The 21,355-nt window shown below is 36.8% G+C and overlaps 1 protein-coding gene across 4 annotated transcripts in view; it reads left to right on the top strand.

Annotated features, from left to right (window-relative positions):
• LOC114030140 (TOG array regulator of axonemal microtubules protein 1-like) overlaps positions 1-21,355 on the top strand; it is a 96,664-nt gene that overhangs the window by 48,531 nt on the left and 26,778 nt on the right. For 3 of the 4 annotated variants that reach the window (XM_027844885.1, XM_027844884.1, XM_027844887.1), the window contains exons 8-10: positions 15,082-15,231; positions 18,352-18,447; positions 19,600-19,775. In XM_027844885.1, coding sequence (XP_027700686.1) covers positions 15,082-15,231; positions 18,352-18,447; positions 19,600-19,775 — 422 coding nt within the window. The remainder of the gene's footprint in view (positions 1-15,081; positions 15,232-18,351; positions 18,448-19,599; positions 19,776-21,355) is intronic. The other variant, XM_027844886.1, reaches the window with a different exon arrangement.

The raw sequence follows: 21,355 nt of genomic DNA, 5'->3' as shown, positions 1-21,355 counted from the left end.
CTTCCTGATGCACCATGGAACACTTTTTCTGTAAAAATAGTATTATAAAAACTGATAAGTTTCAGCTAGATAGTTAAACAGTATTGTGAAATGGCCTGGAAAATTTAGAAAAATGAATTTCAGATTCAAAATGCCCTTGCTTCATACCTGTATTGAATACTTTCCTCTAAAGATTCCTTCTTCTTTCCTCCTCCTCTTCTGAAACCATCCCTGCCCCCCCAACATTATCTCCCACCATTTCCTCCTTTATTCCAATCTCTGTTGAAGAAGTGAACCTTCTCATAAAACATAAACCTTCTGCATGTACCTTTGATCTCATCCTCACCTATCTTCTCTAGCAGATTGCTTCTATAATTGTTTCTACTTTCTCTTTAATTTTCAATGCCTTCCTTTCTATTGGTTCCATCCGTACTTGTCTACAAATGCTCTCAGGTCCCCCTCATCCTGTAAAAATCCTTACTAGATCCTATCATCCCCACTAATTAGTATCATATATCTCTCTTCCTTTTTGAGTCAGACTTTTTTAAAAAGCCATCTGTAGGAGCAACTAGGTGAATAGAGCAGTGGCCCCGAAGTAGGAGGACCTGAGTTCAAATTCGGCCTCAGACCAAACACTTGACACTTACTAGCTGTGTGACCCTGGGCAGGTCACTTAACCCCAATTGCCTAAAAAGAAAAGAAAAAGAAAAAAAAAACGCCATCTGTAGTTAGTGCCTCAACTTTCTCTCTTCTCTTCTTAACCCTTGGCAATTTGTCTCAATCAATTGAAACTGGTCTCTCCAAAGTTACTAACAATCTACTGACTTACATGTCTACTGACTGCTTCTATGTCCTCAACTCCCTTGACTTCTGTGCTTCATGTGACATTCTTGATCATCCTTAGTCATTAAGCATTTAATCCTACTATGTTCTAGGCACTATGCCAAATACTGGGGATACAAAAACAAGCAAAAGACAATCCCTGACCTCGAGGAGCTCGAAATCTAGTGGGAGAGACAACAAGCAAACAAATATATGTAAACAAGTTATAATAAAAGATAAATAGGAAATAATTAACTGAGGGAAGGCACTAGAATTAGAAAGCGTTGGAGAAGACTTTTTATAGGAGGTGTAATTTTGGTTGGGACTTAAAGGAAGTCAGGAAGTTCAGTAGTTGGAATAGAGGAGGAAGGGTGTTTCTGGGCCCACGTCTGTGCTTTTACATTAGCTGTCCCTCAATCCTGGGATGCATTCCTTCTTCAACTTCAATTTATCAAATCCCTGGTTTCCTTCAGAACTCAGCTCAAGCACCGTCTTCTATAGGAAATCTTTCCAAGCTTCTTGGTACCTCCTTCCTAAAGCTTCTTTTATTCATTTTGTATGTGTTCTGTTTATGCTCATATTTGTACATGTCCTCTTTCTCATTTCGTTGTAAATTCCTGGAGCGCATGAACTGTTTCAGTTTCATTCTTATAGCCCTCAAGTTTAATTTAGTACCTGGCACATAGTAGGTTGATTGATTGATTTTTAATAACCAACTACTTCCAAACAAATCTGAACTGCAGCCACTTTCAGTGGGACTATGTAATTTCTATTTTTGGATTGTTTAAACTGTTAAAGTATGGATTAGACTTAATAAATTCATAAATTACATTTATTTTAAGGTTGTTAAAATTTTGAGTATATCTTCCTTTATTTAATAGTTACATTCCTATTAAGTTATACAAACATTCAAATTTTATAAATTCAAACTGTGTAATTTGAATGCAACATGTGACAATGATTCTTAAAGGAATTGTGCAATGATCCAATCCAATAAACATTTATTGGCTTTCTCACTATGTGCAAGTTACTGGGCTAGAGCCTGAGAATACAAAGACAAATTGGAAAGCTATTCCTACCTTCAAGGAGTTTACATTCTACAGGATGACAAAACATGTAAACGTATAAGTATATAGCTGATTATTTGAGATAGCAATAACAACTAAGGAGATAAGGAAAGGAAGTGGCAAATGAGTTGAGGCTTGAAGGAAGCTAAGAGGAAGAGGGGAGAAAGGAGAGTGTTTCGAGAATGGAGGATAGTCTAAGCAAAGCATGGACATAAGAGTTGGAATGCTGAGCTTAGGAAACAGCAGATGGCCTCAGCCTCGGATCATTCCTACCATCCGCTCACTGCCTTCACTCCTACACACACACACACGTCGCTGAAAGAAGCTGGAGAAAATCGTACAACCATTGTGACTGGATCTAATACAAATTTATATACGTTATCTCAACTGGACCCTCATTGCTTTAAGGCCATTTTTTTTACTCTTCCTTAATTAACTCACAATCCCACTCTCCATAGGAGCTCTTTAAAACCTTTTCTTCCTTTCTCAATCCTCCCCTGGCTTCTTTCCCTCTGCCCCTCACCCTTTTACCTGAGTACCTTGCCTCATAGATTACTGAAAAAATTTAAGTCATTCACTAAGAGCTCCCTCTTTTCTCATCACCCAGATGCCTTCTGTCCTCCCATCTCATCTTTCATTCCTGTAGCACCTGAAGAAGTGGTCCTTCTCCTTAGCAAGACAAACCCTTTCACCTGCATGAGGAATCCCATTCCATCCCATCTTCTGTTGCCCCCCTATCGTTCCCTTTCTCTCACTTATCTCCCTTTCTACTGCTTCCCTCCTAACATGCCCGTAAACATATCCGTGTCTTTCAGATCTTAAAAAAACCCTCACTTGATCTATCCATCCGCCCATGCTAGCTATCATCCCATGTCTCTTTTCCCTTTTGTGCCTTAAATCCCTATCTACAATAGTTGTTTCCACTTCCTCTCCTCTCCTTCTCTTCTCATCATTCAGCTGAAACTGCCCTCTCCAAAGTTACCAAGGATCTCTTAACTGCCAAATCCAATAATTCTCATTCTTGTTGACCTCTCTGTAGCTGTCAGTCGCCCTCTTCTTGATATTCTTTTCTCTCTAGGTTTTCAGAACACCTCTCTCTCCTGGTTCTTCCCCTACTTGTCTGACTGTTCCTCAGTCTTCTTTACTGGATCTTCATCCAGGTCGTGCCTGCCAACCACAGATGTCCCAGAGGGCTCTGTCCTGGGACTTCTCTTCTCCCTCTCTAGCATTTTGCTTAATGATCTCATCAGTTACCATGGATTCAATTATCATCTCTTTGCTAATTATTCTCACACTATTTATCCAGCCCTAACTTCTCTGTGACCTGTAGTCTGGCATCACTAACTGCCTTTTAGACATTTTGAATAGGGTATTGTGTAGACATCTTAAACTAGACTTGTCTGAAATTGAACTCATTATTTTTCCCACAACAGCTTCCCCCCTTGTAAACTTCCTTATTATTACTCAAGGGCTCCCCATCCTCCCAGTCACCATGTTCTCAACCTACATGTAATCGTTGACTCTTTACTCTCCCCCCCAACCCCAGCACCACATATGCCCATATCCAACATATTGCCAAGTCCTGTCAATTCTACTTTCATAGCATGTCTCATATTTAGCTCCTTCTCACCTCCAACACTGCCACCACTCTGGTACAGGTCCTCTTCATCTCACCCTGGGACTTTTGCAACAGCTTTCTGATTGGTCTCCCTGCCTGGAGTCCTCCCTACGCCAGTCCATCCTCTACTCAGCTGCCAAAGTGATCCTAAAGTGTAGATCTGACCACGTCACCCTCCCTATTCAGTAAACCGATGGTTCCTTGTCACCTCCAGGAACAAATATAAAATCTTTTGTTTGACATTAAAAGCCTTTCATAACTTTCCCCTCTGCCAATCTTCTTATACTTTATGCTACTCCCCCTGCCCCAATCCCGCCCCCGTAATCCAGTGACAATGGCCTCCTTGCTGTTCTTTGTACAAGACTCTCCATCATCTCCCAATTCTGGACATTTTTACTGACTGTCCCCCATGCCTGGAATATTCTCCCTCCTCATCTCTACCTCCTGTCTTCTCTGGCTTCCTTCAGGTTTTAGCTAAAACTTCACCTTCTACAAGGAGCCTTTCTAGATCCATCTTAATTCTAGTGCCTTCACTCTATTATTTCCAATTTATCTTGTGTATAACTTGTTTCTATATAGTTGTTTGCATGCTGTCTCCCATATTATACTTGTGAGCTCCTCAAGAGCAAGGATTTTTTTGTTTTTTAAACCTTTCTTTGTATCCCCAGTGCTTAGCACAGTGCTTGGCATATAGTAAGTGCTTAATAAATGTTTATTAACTGACTGAGATAGTAGTAATCCAGAACCTGGTGGCTGTTATCTACCAGTCTCCCCTTTCTCTCCCCGAATCATTCTTCCTCCATTTTCTAGTTCAGCACTTACTCACATTGTCCACTCTAAATTTGCATTCTGTTATCTCTACTGGTCCCACACTGGTATTTGGCAGTCCTTTTACTTCTCCCTAGTTGTCACTATGTCACACCCCACAGCATCTATTCTGAACCTTCTTTTCCCTTCATAAGTTATTTATGTAGAGCATATTTCCCTTCAGCAGAAAACTTTTCCTCATACTTTACTAAGAAAATAGAGGTCATCTCTGATGAGCCCCATCTTCTCATTTCTACATATGAAATTTCAGTGTAATCCTTCATTCTCTTATGCTTTGTTCCAGTCTATCAAGAGGTAGCCTTTTTCCTTGCAGGATCATCTTCTCTACCTGTGTTCTTGATCCCATCCTTTCATATGTCTTCAGGAATTTACTCCTTCATTCATCTCCTTTCACTCTCTGTTCTTCCATCTCTCTTAATCCACTGGCTTCATCCCTTTTCCCTACAAACAGAGCTATATCTCATCCATTCCTAAACCTTCATAACTCTAGCCATTCCTTTAAACTGTTGTCTTTTTTTTAATTTCATTTTTATTTTTTCTCAATTACATGTAAATAAAAATTTCTAACATTTGTTTTTTCTTTAATTTCAAGTTCCAAATTGTCTCCCTTCTTCTCTCTCCTCCCTGCTCCTTGATAAGGCAAACAATTTTATATATCTTATACATGTGCAATCACGCAAAACATTTCTGTATTAGACATGTTGAAAAAAGAAAACACGGACCAAAAAAAACAAGAATAATAAAGAAAGTTTAAAAAGTATGCTTCAGTCTGCATTCAGACTCCATCAGTTCTTTCTCTGGAGGTGGAGAGCAGTTTTTTATCATAAATCCTTCAGAATCATTTTGGATCATTGTATTGCTGAGAGTAAACTATTATCTTTTGTTTTGTTTTGGTTGGGTTTTTTTGTTTGTTTGTTTTCTTTTTTTTTTTACTGGGCAGTGGGGTTAAGCGACTTGCCCAGGGTCACACAGCTAGTAAGTGTCAAGTGTCTGAGGCCGGATTTGAACTCAGGTCCTCCTGACTCGGAGGCCGTAGCTCTATCTACTGTGCCACGTAGCTGCCCCCTAAATCACTAACTTCTAAGTGCTCTAAGCAACTCTAAGGCTAAACTGCAGTTAAAGTGCCAAGCTTCATTGATAGAGGGAGTTTCCTCACCAGAGATTTTCCTTATACCAGTGAAATCATGAGTCTGGTCCCCATCTCTATCCCATTCCTTCCGTAGCCAAATTCCTAGGAAAAACAAACACAACTGTGCTTGCCTCCAGTTTCTCAACTGCTATTTCTGAACCCACTGAAATCCAGTTGCCTATCTTACCATTTGACTGAAACCATCCTTTTCAAGGTTACCAACTATCTCTTTTTTTAAAAAATAACTTTTTATTGATATCATTTTACAAAGCTTAAATTTCCCCCTGTATCCTTGCTCCTGCCTCTGCTAGAGAAGCAGCCCATATAACAAAAGAATTTTTTTAAAAAAGGAAGAAGGGGTAAAATATGCAAAACAATCAGTATATTGAAACAGTCTAACAATATGTGCAATATTCAGTCCCTGTGGATCTCCCCATACCCCAACCTTTACAAAGAAGTAAGAGGAGGTATCTTAACATATCTCTTCTTCGGGGCCAAGCTTATCGTTTGTGATTTTGGAACGTTCATTTTCAATTGTTTTGTGCCAACCATCTCTCTAATTTTTCAGTCTTTTTTTCAGTTCTTCTCTACCTTGATCTCTGCAATTTTTGACACTGCTGACCACGTCCTCCTTCTGGATATTCCCTTCTTCCCAGTTTTTCGTGATACTCTCTCTTCCTGGTTCTCCACCTGACCATTCCTCCTCATATGTACATATCTATCCCTTACTTCTCTTCTGAGCTCTCCAGTCCTGCAGCCGCAGTTGTCTGATACACACTCCACATGGACGTCTCATAGTTATCTTACATTTAGCACGTCTAAAAAATTAATTTTCGTTCTCAAAAAGCCTGCCCTTCTTCTTAGCCTCCCTCTCTCTCTGTTGAAGGTACCTTCTTCCTTCTAGTAACCCAGGTTCACAAGCTTAGAGTCATGTTCAGTTCTCCCCTGATCAGTCACTCGTCCAGTCATGTACCTGCACAGCGTTTCCTGTGTCTGACCTCTCTATTCATAGAGCCACCAACCACTCCAGTTCAGCTCCTCCTCATCTTTCATCTGGATTATTAGAACAGCCTCAGTTAAATTTGTTCAATAAGCACTTATCTGTTGTTGGCTGCCACAAGTAAGGCTTTGTGTCATGGACTGCATATACAACGAAGAAAACAAAGCAGTGCTTGTCCAGCTGATAAACCATGTACATGATAAATGCAAAGGAAAAAATATATATCTATGTGTCTCTGTCTACAAATATATGTGTATGTATGTATATATACACTCATACACATATTCCTTTATGTACAGTAAATACAGTAAGTAAAAAATAATTTTTTGCGGGAGGTGGAGCACCAACAACTGGGGCCTTGTGTAGGTGGCACCTTAGTGTAAGCAAAGGATGGCAGGAGGTAATGGTGTAGTAGGGGCACTGCAGACAGAGAAAAGCTGGCTGTGCTACCATGTTCTGGGATCAGGGCACATAATGGTATGTACGGAGGGCAGCCAGGAGGCTTCAGAGTACTCTGAAATTAGATTGATAAAGTAGGCTGAAGGCTGAGTGCAAATGGCTTAAAATACCAGACAGAGTGTGTTCAACCACAGAAGCAATAGACAGCCGCTGAAGCTGTTGAGGACGGGAGTGCTTTTATGTGCCTTATCTTGGCATGGAAGATGAATCGGAAAAGGGAAAAGATGGGAAGGTGCAAGACCGATTAAAATACTATAATTGAAATGGTCCACGTGAGGTAGTAAGGCCTAAAGTGTGTGAAGCAAAGTCTTTTTTTTTATTAATTTAATTTGATTTATCAATAATCACTTCTATAAGCTTTTGAGTTTAAAAATTTTCTCCCCCTTCCTCCCTGCCACCCTCCCCAAGACGGCACACAATCTGATATAGGCTATACATTTACATTCCTATTAAACATATTTTCACATTAGTGATGTTGTAATTAAAAATTAAAACCAATAGGAGGAACTATCAGAAAGAGGAAACAAAAGAAACTGAAGAGAAAAAAATAGCAATTCAACTTCCATAGTTATTTCTTTGGTTGTGGATAGCATTTTCCATGATGAGACCTCTGGAGATCTTAGATCCTTGTATTGCTGGGAAGGGTTAAATTTATCAATATTAGTCATCCCACAGCATGGCTGTTATTGTGTACAACGTTCTCTTGGTTCTGCAGAGCAAAGTCTTCATAATAAGACTTGACAGTTGATTGGGTGGGACTGGGAATTGAGGGTAAGTGGAGATAATGGAAAAATGTGGAGTTCTCAAAACAAAAATAAGCTTTTTTGGAAGAGGGGTAGATTTAGGTGGTGGTATGGTAGTGGTTTTTGTTTTGGATATGTCAAGTTTGAAATATCTGTGGCATTTCAATTTAGGAAAGAGATTAGTGCTGGATATGTAAAGGCAGCCAAGTGGAGCAGTAGATTGCTAACATTGGATTTGGAGTCAGGAATACCTCAGTTTGAATACTGTCTTGGACAGTTATGACCCTGGGGCAAATCATTTAACATCTCTCAGCTTCATTTTCTTTATCTGTATTCACTGGTCTTTTTCCAGCTCTAAATTTGTGCTCCCATAATTCTTTCATCTTAAAGTCAATTACAATGAAATGATCTCGTAAGACTTGACATCACTACAAGAGGGGAAATATATAAAATTAAATATAAATTTAAAATTATAAAATGTAAATTATAAAATTAAATATAAAATTAATAATTATAATAATATAAAGAAGGAAAGAGAGCCTGTGACAGAACTTTGGAAATTACCTGGAGTGAGTAGGCAAGACATTTATGATGATCTATCCAAAGAGATTAAGGAAGAGTGGTCAAAACTATTAGGAATGGCCAAGAAAAAACTCGTGGAAACTCAGGGAGGATAGAATATCAGGAAGAGGCATAGAAGAAGGAGGGTAGAAGTATCAACATGTCAAGTACTGCAGAATGGTCATGTAGGATGAGGTTTGAGAAAGGGTTATTAGATTTAGTGATTAAAAGATGGTTGGTAACCTAGGAGAGCAGTTTCAGTTGATAAGTTAAAAGCCTAATTAAAAAGTTTTGAGAAGTGAATGGGAAGGCCGTTAAATATAGATGGCTTTTTCTAGGAGTTGGCTGTGAAAGAGAAAAAGGATGTAGAACGTACTTAGTACTTATTTCTGTGTATATTGACTCCATAAGGAGTGTATGGAGTGTTCAAGGAGGACTAGCACCTCTGGTGTGAGGGCTTGCCAAGCCCTTTTCAGGGCTACTCAGCCACCTTTGGTGCCCAACACCTGGCATTCAGCTCTGACCTGTGGTTCCACAGAGCTATGGAATACACAGAGAAGCATGCATAGTAAAACCATCTAGGCAGATGGGCTAAACCAGGTTGAGGGTAACTGACAGGCCTCTAACCTATCAGTGAGTTAGGGGGATGTCTGCCCCAAGCATGTGAAGACTTCCTCTGTTGGAATGGACAGATGAGAACAGTTTGTTCCAATGGCCCTGAAAATGACTAAAGCACGTGCTGTGAAGTGCTTAGAGCTTGGTCAAACATTGCAGATATCAAGCTCATCCACTGCATCCTGGGCCATCACCAGTCATCTTGACTTTTGTCTTGCCACTGGTCTTTGATGACTCTGAAAGAGAAAGTGAGGCTGCCAACTTTGTGTAATTCTTCCTCACTTAATCAATTCACACGTAAGTGATGACATCGCCCATTGATGTCATTGGTACTCTTGGAAAACAAAGGAAGAACAAAGGCAACAGCTCCTTAAAGATAGTGATTATTTCAGTTTTTGTGTTTTTATCCCCTAGTCCAGTGCCTGTCTCATGCTGGGTACCTACTTAGTAAATGCTAATGAATTAAATTGAATTGACAGCTTGAATGGATAATAGGGTCAAATTAAGGTTTTTATAGGTTGGGAGGGGAAGAAGTTATGGATCAGCTTGTAGGAAGCAAGGAGGGAGCCATGGGATAGGGAGAAATTGAAGATTAAAAAGGATGTGACTGAAGGAGCAAGCTGCCAGGAGGGGAGGAAAATGGAATCCAACGAGTAAGTACAAAAAAAGGGCCATCTCTTCAGAGACTGGAGAGATTAAGGGATGATAAAAAGAGGATTTGATGTGTAGAATAGGATAGAAGAGGGAGCTTACAACAGATGGCCTCTGTTTTCTCAGTAAATTAGGAGTAAAGTCTTCTTAGAATTAGGATAGAGGAGGTAGTTTTGGTAGCTTGAAGAAAGAAGAGACATTTTCAAATAACTGTTGTGAGGAGTCTGATAATCAATTAAGGAAGAGTAATATAAATTCTAGGGGGAAAGAGTGAAAATACTTGGGCATCATTTGTCTCCTCATTGAAATTCAGATTCAGCTCCATTACCTTTGCTTCACACCAAGATTGTGAGAAATGCAGGGAAGATTCCCTGCGTGTACATTGGGTCCAGTGACAGAGTAATTGCTCAACAGGGTCCTGAAAGCAAAAAGTCTGATTTCTGAGGCTCTGATCATACAAGTGAGTCTTGGTTTTTGAGTCTCTGGTCCTGGAAGGATGAGGATTGGTGTCCACAACCATAGTATTAGGACTGTATTTGTATCAGAGAAGGAATTTGGTAGGATTCTTTTTTTCCTAGCTTGCAAACAGTTTATATAATATTGGATTAAATTTTTTTAATCTATCTTATTATGAGGTTTTTTCTTTGAGTTCATTTATGGCTTGTTCACATTCTTTTTCTGAGAAATGAGTTATTTTAATTCTCTATTCTTATAATCTGAGTATTTTATATTTTTGCAACTACTGATCGATTTCATTTGGCTTTTCAGTTTTGGTGGCATATAGTAGAACAAGATAATTTCCTTTATTTCTTCTTTGTTAGCTGTTAGTTCTCCTTTTCCATGTTTGATGCCAGCAATTTGTTTTCCTTTCTCTTTTTTAATCACACTACCTAAGAGTTTATTTTATTTGTTTCCCCCAACACCCAAAAAGAAAAAAAAAACAGCTCCTAGTATTATTTGTCAGTGCAATGGGATTTATTGCTTTCAATTTTGTTAATCTCTGTTTTGATTTTCATAATTTCCACTTTGGTGTTTTGTTTGGGGGGTTGCATTTTGTTGTTTTTCTAGCTTTTTAAAAAATTTATTTTCATGCTTGTTGATGAAAGTTTAGAGCTATAAATTCCCGTTGGGTCTGTTTTGACTGAATTGCATATATTAATATGTTGTCTCATTGTTGTCATTTCCTTTGGTGAAATTTCTATTGTTTCTGTGATTTAATCTTTAACCTAACAATTCTTTAGGATTAAATATTGAGAGTCTAGTTAATTTTGAAACCTTTCTTCAGATGCACATTATTGAACATAATTGTATTGGGTTGTACTGAGTAAAGGATGTATTTAATATTTCTGCTTCTGCATTTGTTTATGATGTTTTATGTCCTAGCAAATGTTCATCTTTTTTTTCTGAAATTGCCATACACACCTGAGATATATGCATACTTCTCTCTATTCCCATTTAGTAGCTATCACATCTAACTTTTCCAAAATTCTATTCAGGTACTTCTTTCTTATTTTAAGTTTTTGTTAGGTTTATTTAGGTTTGTCTCAACTCTGAGTCCCCTTGTCTTACCATAACCTATTTGTTTTCTACTTCTCTTGCCTTCTCAAACTCAACTCTTCATCTACTCCGTGACCTTTAATCCTCAACTATTCAGTTCTCTCCCAGGCTGTGACCCACGTATTAGCTATTCTCTCCTCTTTTCTCCTTCTCAAGATGGAGTGTCAACTAAAGTGTCAACACTTTGGTGAACCATTTCAATTCTAAATTGGCCTCTTCTCTCGTGTTCCTGGCCTCCCATCATAGTGCTGACTGTCCCCTGCCAAACTTCATCCTTGAATCATTCCCACTATCTGCACTTTTCACTTCTACACACATGCTACTGAACAAAGATGGAGAAAATCACACAACTGTTCTAACTGGGTCCACTCCAAATTTATGTTGCACAGCCTCAACTGGGTCCTTATCATCTTACTGTCCTACTCTCTTCAGTGGTTCTTCCAAACCTTTTCCTCTCTCCTCTAACCTCCCATGGCTCCCCTTTTGTCCTTCTATCAACTGAGAATCTTGTATTTTACTCAAAAAAAAACCAAACAAACTCTGAGGCCATTCACTGTGAGCTCCCTCTTCTTCCCTCTTCCTCATCTATCATTCAGATGCCTTCTGCCACTATTTCCTCATTTATTCTTGTCACACAGAGGTGGCCCTACTCCTTGCCAAGGCAAACTCTTCTACCTACCCAGTCAATCCTTTTTCATCTCATCTCCAACAGAATCTTCCCCTCGATCATTCCCACTCTCTCACTTTTCTTCAATCTCTCCCTGTTTATTGGCTTCTTTCTTACTGCCTACAAACATGCCCATGTGTTTCCCTCATTCTTAAAAAGCCCTCATTTAATCCTTCTATCTCCGCTATCATCCTATATCTCTTCTCTCCTTGGTGGCTCAACTCCTTGAGAACTCTGTCTACAATAGATGCTTCCAGGTCCTCTCCTCTCACTCTCTTCTTAACTCATTACAGTCTGGCTTCCAAACTCATCTTTCAACCAGAACTGATCTCTCCAAAGTAACCAATGATCTCCTAATTGCCTAATCCAGTGACCTTTTCTCAATCCTCATTCTTCTTGACCTCTCTTCAGCCTTTGACACTGTTGATCACCCTCTTTTCCTTGATAGTCTCTTCTCCCTAGGTTTTCAGGAGATTATTCTCTCCTCAATCTCATGCCTACTAACCATGGATGTCCCACACTGCTCTGTCTTAAGCCCTTTACTCTTGTCCCTCTACTATTTCACTTAGTGAGCTCATCAACTTCTCTATGCTGATGACATCCTGCCCTAACCTCTCTGTTGCCCTCCAATCTCACAACTCCAGCTGCCTTTGAGACATCTTGAAATGAATATCCAGTAGACATATTGAACTCAACATGTCCAAAACTGAGCTTACTATCTTTCCTCATAAGCCTTTCCCTATCCAGACTCCCAATTACTATCAAGGGGAACACCATTCTTCCAGCAGTTAGGTGTTATCTTTGACTCCTTATTATCTCTCAACCTCCCATATCTTCCCTTGTGTTGTTAGGGCCTGTCAATTCCACATTTGCAACATCTTTCCTGTGTGTCCCTTCTCTCCTCTGACACTGCCACCACTCTAGTGCAGTCCCTCATCACATCATGCCTGAATTATTGCAATAACCTGCTGATGAGTTGGCCCGCCTCAAGTCTCTCCCTACTCTAATCATTCTTGTATTTAGCTACCAAAGTGATTTTTCTAAAATGAGGACCCAGCCATGTCTAGCTGCCCACCCTCACCTCAATAATCCTCAGTGGCTTGAGCATGAAATATAAAATCCTCTGTTTTGGCATTCAAAGCCATTCATAACCAATCACACCTCTCCCTCCAGTATTTTTATACCTTACTCCTTACCACATTCTCTTCAGTCCAGTGACATTGGCTTCTTTTCAGTTCTGAAAACGAGACATTCCATCTTTCAGCTCCTGGAATTTTCTGTGGCTATCCCTCAGTTGTAGAATTCTCTCCTTACTGGCTTCCCTGGCTCCCTTCAAATCCCACTTAAAATCCTATCTTCTACAGGAAGCCATTCCTAATTTCTCAATTTTAATGCCTTTCCTCCCTCAATTATTTCCTATTCATCCTGTATTTGACATATTTGTACATATTTATTGTCTCACCCATTATATTTTAAGCTCCTTGAAGGCAGGTACTGTCTTTTGCTTCTTTTTGTATCCCCAAATGGTTAGCATAGTGCCTGGCATATAGTAGGCACTTAATGAATCCATATCAATTGACTGACTGGTTCAGATTGGAGTAAGGTTCATGTGATGGCTCTTCCCTCATTCCCCACTTCCATGTTTGGCTGTACTTTTTCTCATACTACTTGAGTATAAAAAATAGTTAATGTCTCCACCCCCTCCTCCTTCCTTTCTTTTATAGTGTATTTCTTTTTCCTCTCCCTTTTCTTTCCTTTCTAAAAACCATCAAAATAGGGAACAAAAAAAACCCTGTCTTATTTTTGTCTCTGTGACTGTTGAAGAAATTAGAAATCTGGACAGGTACTTGTTTCTTCTCCCTCTATTATAATATAAACATTTCATTATTGTATAGTGAAATATTCTTCAAATATTTTTACCTTTCTGGGTTCCTCTTATTTCAAATTTTCTGTTCACCTTTGGTCTTTTTATAAGCCTCTGTTCCATTAAGGTGTTTTTTCCTCATGTAGAATTACTTTCACCTTTGCAAGGTAAATTATTCTTGGTGATAATCCTGAATCTATTTTGCCTTATCTTATTAAAAATCTCTTCTCTTTTATAATTATAGCTGCCAAGTCTTACATGAATCCTGTCATTCCTTGGTACTTTTCACTCCTGGATGCTTGCAGTATTTTGTTTTAACCCCTAAGCTATAAATTTGGTTATGATATTCCTGGGAATTTTCATTTTGAGATTTCTTTCAAGAGGACATCAGTAGATTATAATTTCACTTTGTTCTTTGTTTCTAATAAATCTGGACAGTTTTCATTTATGCTTTACTGAAAAAAAAATGGTATCTAGGTTTTCTGTTTTGTTTTGTTTTTTAGTTATGGTTTTCTGGGAGTGTCCCTTAACACTTAGATTGTCTATTCATTCCCTGTTTTCCAAGCCAGTTTACATTTTCGGGTTTTCTTATTTGTTTGTTTTTTCCATTTCAATGTCAGGGATGGGACTTGAACCCAGGTCTTCTTTCCTGACTCTAGGAACAGCTTTGTCTCCATGAAGCAGCACTCACTACCTCTTACTCAGTCTAGGTCCTCTGGATTCCAAATCCACTGTTATTTCTGCTTCATCACTCTGCCACTCTTTTCATTCCTCTAGCTCTAACTTATAAGACCATATATAATTTGTTTAAAGTGGAATTTTATTAAGATTATTTGGCCTTCTATAAGTTTATACCTGATATATATAAAGAGCTTACTTTCTACTTAATATTATTAACTTACTTAATATTTAGTCCTTAGCTTACGACTTAATAGTATTAACTACCATTTATATAGTGTTATAAAGTCTGCAAATATCTCTTTTGATCCTCACAACAACCATAGGAGCTAAGTGCTATTATTATCCCCATTTTACAGTTGTAGAAACTGAGGCATACAGAGGTTAAGTGACTTGCCCAGGTCACACTAGTAAGTATCAGAGAACAAGAAATAACAGTGGGTTTGGAATGGAAATTTTGAACTATTTATAATATGACTACAGTGGGAAAAGTCTACCTTTTAATGTATTTCCTAATTTTATGCCAAAATGAATTCCAGGGTTTGGTAGAGGTTTTTGGTGTTCATTCCTGTCATAATTATTATAAATAAAAAAAATACAATATATTTTAAGAGCTAAAAATTTTTTAATTTGGCATTTGTAAATTAAATTCACAAATTTCTTGTAATTGTTTTTCACCATATGTGCCATTATATTTTCTCATGTATTGTTATTATTGAAATTACTGATTGATCAAAATCTTTAAAATGATTGTTATCATGCCCTAGTTTGTGCAGAAGGTTTGTTTAAAACATTGAATTGCCTTTATCTTTAAATACATTTACTCTGAATTTTATTATGCAGGAATTACATCGAATGTGAGCATAATTGGCCAGCGCATGAACTATGGGTATGGTTGTGGTGATTTTGAAGATGACAGGTCACGAGATGTTTCACCTACTGTTTTTAAAATCCAAAATAAAGAACACCTGAAGCATTATAAACATGCAAAAGGTTTGTGAACTTCCCTCCAGGCTTATAAAAATGAATTATTAGATACCAAATTTATCCAACCAAATTCTTATATTAATACTCCACAAAATACAAATACTTAAATTATTTGGCTGCTAAAACTGGTAGAAGGAAAAAAATTAAGGAAATTTTGTGGGTAAATACTTAAAGCCTGAAGCATTTAGCTATCGTTAACACCTTTGTGTTTTAAAACTTACAGTATAGCCAAAGTTTGTATCCCTCTCAACTATTCTGATCAAGCGTTCAGAAAGAGTTCTACTGCTTATATTTACCCCTTAGAATTGGAGGGCAAGGGGTAGGGGAGGAGGACAGATTTCAAGGGTTACAAATGCGAGAGGTAATACTTTTAATTTAAAATTGTCGTGTTCAGATTTGTAAGCAGCGGGGAACTGTTATGTGATCATATAATCCACCATTTTATAAGCTGGAAACCTCAGCAAATGTAGTGAAAATAGGTAAAATTTTGTTCTTGAAATGTAAGCAGATCACTCTTTAACTTAATCATGTGCAAAATAAAACTTGGATCATGGTGAATGTTTATGTGGAATGACTCAACCAAAAGATCTATTACATAGTTTATTTATATGATTAAGAAATGGAAGGAATGGGAGGAAAGAATTGGAGGAAATACTTAAGTTTCATTAAAGAATCTCGGCCCATGGTATAGTATAGTAATTGTCCTGTTTAATCATAATAGCAGCCAGTTCTTAGCTTTTGTATAAAGTGAATTTTTTTTTACCATATTTACTCATATATTTTCTCTGCCTGAGTATTTCTTCCCCATACTTTGAGTTTGAGAAGAAATTTTTTTTAAGAAAATTACCTTTTCCTTGTATAATCTCTACCAACACTTAGTATTCCTTTTCTTCATTGAAATAAGAACTTTTTTCTTGCCAGTGAAAGAGTTACTATTAAAAATAGGTCTGGTTTTTGATTAGACGGAAAAAGGTTGAATTTTAAAAGCATCTGTCTTTGTTGAATTCACTCCTTAGTAGCTGCCTTGTGTCTTTTCTCGCTCCTTTATTTCCTTCTTGCCTCTCCTAGGCCCAGGATTCAGAGGCAGTTGATTTATCAATGTGCTCCTAACTCTATGGAGAGATGCAGGAGTACAGATCAAAAGTGTTAAGACTCCAAACTTGAAAAGTAAAAGGAAAGGAAATTATAAATGTAAATGTCTCCTTCCATCATTTGCAAAGCGTTTTCCTATCTGTCCTACTAAGGAAGATTTATTTACATCATTCTTTAGTTTAGGAGTGAAGAAGTACTAAAGAAAACATTAAAGGCAATGCCCACTTTTGGCTGCCTCGAATCTCACCTACATCCAGCAGTGCCTTTAAAAGTATTTGTATTTCACTTTTCACAGCCTTGATCAGCTCACTTTCAGCTGCTCATTCCTCTGTTTCCCACTGCCCCTGTAAACTTCACATTCCATAGCAAGGCAAGACCACCACCTAATGGTGGACAAGGGTAGCTCCAGACTACACAGTGCATATGAAAAAAAATAATCCATTTTTTGCCATTCTGCTTTCTGATGCGGTTTCCAGGAGTACATTGCAGCAAAAAGCGGGGATTGCCTGTAGATTTAGATTCCAGTTAACTTTGCCTACTGATTGCTGTGTAACTCTGGGTGAGTCACTGTTTTTTAGTAAAAGGGGGGAGTGTGGGCCCCAGGGCAAATTATATATTACATTGTATGGGCTTTATCCTTCTTTCCATTTGATTAGCCCAATCATGCCTCTCCCCCATATTTTTTTTAATGCCTGTGAAATCAAGTTAAAATTAATATCAAGGGCAGTTTTAAAAAGCATCCAAAGTCACAAAACAGTGATTGCAGCCTAAGAATGTGTGTGTATATATACATATATATGTATATGTGTGTAGACATACATATATATAATAAGCTTAAGCATTTATATAATACATATATATATATATTTGTAGGACCAACTGGTCCTCTTTTCTCTCTATCTCCCTAAGTCTATGCTTTGACATCTGGAAACTTTGCCCCAGTTTGCTCGTTGTTTGAGATGACTGGGGGGATAAAATGAATGAAGGTTAATGAAGGTAGATAGATGAGGACCTAAATGTTCTTTCCCTTGATTGAGTAATAGATAGAGTGAAAATTGATAGAGTGAAAATATTAGGGGAAAGGGGAGGAAATTGTGAGTAAATATGGCATATTTATATGAAGTTTATTTTGAACATTTTTTTCTTCATACTCAATGATTAATAGTTTAAGTTTCTGTTTGTGCAGCAGACTATAGTGCAAAGAATAAATAAATGTAAAAAAGGAGTATGAATAGCCTACTTCTATGAAAAAAATTATAAAAAACTCAATGATTCATATCCTTGGGATGGCTGTTATTTTTTTCCTCATTGTAAGTTGTCGGCTATTAATTGTAACTAAACTTCGATGATCTGTGTGTCTTTGCCAAGTTTTCAATCCCATGTTGGCTTATTTTTCCCATTGTGCAGCTTTTGGGACTATCTCCTTTTGCTATCAGTTCACATGAGCACTAAAAATACAAACTAATTTCTGTATTGACCAAAGCCAAAAAACATATAGTAGAGTAAATTTAATGTGATAAATGTTGTGTTAAATTCCAAAACCAAATATAAATAATTTTCAGATTTCAGATTTCATACTAGTTCTCCCCATTAACACAGATAATCTGGAGGCAAGCCTGACCACAGTCAATCAAAATTTCTTTCAGTTAGTTCATCAATTGTGGGAATATATTAGTCAAACTGGTTGGTTGACCAAGTTTATCATAAGTTGACCCAAATGTAACAATCATTGCAGTCAAAAAATAATCAAACTGTTAGCCAGATGTAGATATAGAATTTTTCACTTTTCATTTCTGATCTGTTTCAAACATTTTTAAAACATAAAGCATTTGTTACTGAAATGTAGATGATAATCATTATTAATAGCATAAATTTATATAGCGCTTTAAGGTTTGCAAAGTGCTTTACATGTTATCCCTTTATTATATTTAAATGTATGAAAAATTATATATTTTAAAGGCTGTTACATTATAAATTATTGAAGTGAAAAACAATTAGAAAAATTTTATTCTCTTTTTAAACCTATTCTTTTAGGATTTACAGGGTCATCAAATTTACAGCAAATTTCCAATTTTGACTTCACTTCAACAAATGCCTTATCAGAAGACTCAGTAGTAGTTGTTGGAAAAGGTATTAAGATTTCAAAGTTATTTAGTTTTATTTATAGTCTTCACACATAGGAAAGCTTATCTGTTTGAAATAGAAAAGAAGAGTTTGGTTTAATTCAGGTGTTCAGTAAAGATTTTGAAAAATCTTTCAAATTGAAATTAATTAGAAATGCATCAGAGCTTATTTATACTCCTTAATAACTCAAAAAATGAATTCACATAAGTGATTTTTTTTTCAGCAATAATTTCTTGTGTAAGGGTATTAGTGAATGACTTAATAGCTACAGTATACAATACATTCATTATCTCCAGGATCTTTATAGTACTGTTTTGTTTTTTTTTAAAAAGAAGTTTTATGAAAGCTAGAATTAGGATGGCAACTTTTGCTTATTCACTAAATTATCAGCTTAAATTTGTATAAATATGTTGGTTTCCACCTACATTTTAGACAAACAAGAATTTAACTCCTAGTTTCATGTTAAAGGAAAAAGAAAAGAAAATTTTAAATGTTTTTTATAGAGGTATTTTAGTTTGCTTTATTTTTCCACTTATGTTTTTTTAATTGAAATGAAAACTTTTAAAGTAGTAAAACATTGACAGTAATTATTACCATTTCATTTGATGTCACTCCCCTGCTTAGAATACTCTTTGGTGTCTCCCCATTGCGTATAGGATGGAGTTTAGACTTATATTCAGGGTTTTCATCAGTTTGCCCAAATTGACCTTTCTAGCATTATCTCTTGTTCTTTTACATTTATCCTTTGCCCCAGTGAACTAATCTCACAGTTTTCTATATTCCCTCCCAACATGTCTTGTGGTTTGGTTTTTTTTCTGTTTATGTCATTGTTCCCTTGCCCCAATAGTGTTTGTTTTTTCTCCCCTGCTCTTCTAAATTCTACCTATTTTGAAAGATTAACTCAGCTCAGGCCTATCTAGTCCATAATCTCTTCGCTAAATTTGCAACACTTGTCTGTAATATTCATTTAACAATAATCATCTCCTGTCTTCTGATACCTCTTATACTGTTGTATCATGCTGTTGTTTAACTTTTCATGTATTTATTAAATTTCACAACTAAATTATAAGCCTCTTGAAGGCAGGAACCATCTTTGTATTTCTCACAGTGCCTTGTGCACAAATATTCAATGAATATTTGCTGGTTGATTGATTTCAGGTGTTTTTGGAATCTCAAGTTCAGTTCCAGTTACAAGCAACCAATCAGTGATACCTCCTGTGGAAAATGGGGATACATTCTCTATTAAACCAAGCATTGAGCCACCATCAGGGATTTATGGAAGAGCAGTCCAACAGAACAGTCTACCATATCTGGATGTTGAGAATGAAAAAGATGTAAGGCTATATTATCTTTTTAAAGGCTATATTATCTTTTTTAAAGTCTGAATTTTGAGTCATTGTTTTATAGAGTTTAAAACTGAATATTCTTTGATTTAAATAACCATCTCTTACTGAATTTTTAAATGGTCTGATCTTAAATAGTAGATGGTTTCCCTTCCCAGAAAATACTACCTTGTTTCTATTACTGATACATAGTAATATTCTAGGCCCAGTTTTTCTAAGAATGCACTAGAATATACTAGTATCCTAGTAAAAACCAGTTATACAGCACAAGAACAAAGAAATACATAAATCCTAATGACAGTGAATTTTATGCTTATTAGCACTTTCACAAGAAAATTTATTTTAACTTCTGTCACATAAGTATCCAAATATTTAAACAAAAACATATAAAAAAGCAAAAAAAATGGTGATTATAAATGCTTGTACATGTAACTGTAGGCTTCTCTTCAGCACTTGTTAAGGAACCAAAATTCCTAACTTAGTTTTAACAAGGTAGTAAAAAAGATATGTATTTAACATGAATTTTGTTGCTAGTGTTCTACTTTATGTGTATATTATTCTTTTATTCCTACCTTCTTCATTCTACATCACTTCATGTGAATTCCATTTTTTAAAAATTCATATTCATTATTTCTTATGGTATGATAATATTGTAATATGTTGATGTGTCTATCCCTTCCAGGTAAGCAGATTATCTTTTCTATTAATCGATCCATCCTTTCTTATCCTCTGAGACTTTTATCCATTACTTCAGTTCTGCTATATGAGGGCTCCTCCTCTTGATCTCTGAATATTTTGTGGATACAAGGGAATATACAAGCTGTCTGTTGGTCATCATTCTTACTCTATGACCAGCCAACTTTTCCAGTCACAAAACTTTGGGATGATATCCTTTATGTCACTTCTTCAAGTGTAGTTCTTTGATAATGATGATATATTGCACTTTGCATGAGCTCAGCACAAGCCTCTCCATTACCCTTTAACTCTTTGGAGACTCACAACCCTGTTATTATGAAAAGATTATTGAGCATTATGAAGGTCAGCCTTTGTTTCAGAGAAAAATTTAGGGTCATTAAAAGCAGTGCAGAATTTCTCAAATGCAATCAAGCTTTCTCTTCGCCACCTATTCAGTTCTGGACTTAGCTCATTGTCTGTGCATAGTATTTGTCCAAGATATATGTATAGTTCTATGAGTTGTCCGTCTAACTCCATATCATAGTTCAGACAATAGGTGTTCTTCTTCAGCTTGGTTTTTACTGTGCTGCTAGGATTTTACAGAAGCGTTTGTATGCCAGACTGGTGTTACATGTTGCACTTGGCTGCTATATCTCCCTATGATTACGTGCTTGCTACTGAAGATAGTTTCTAGGTTTTTGTGGGCAACCAGTTGTGGGTATTAATTTATCATACTTCAACTTCCTTAGGAGATGCTGATTGCCTATTACCTCTAAAATAAAAAATAAATTTGTCTACCATTTAAAGCTCTTCACAACTCTGGCCCCTCCCTACCTTTCTATTCTCTCACATTCCTTCCTAACATAATTTATGGTCCAATCACACTGGTCTGTTTG

This window comes from Vombatus ursinus, unplaced genomic scaffold (assembly GCF_900497805.2).
Source record: "Vombatus ursinus unplaced genomic scaffold, bare-nosed wombat genome assembly UNPS02014945.1, whole genome shotgun sequence".
NCBI classification, from domain to species: Eukaryota; Metazoa; Chordata; class Mammalia; order Diprotodontia; family Vombatidae; genus Vombatus; species Vombatus ursinus.
This window is presented reverse-complemented; position numbering and strand designations above follow the sequence as displayed.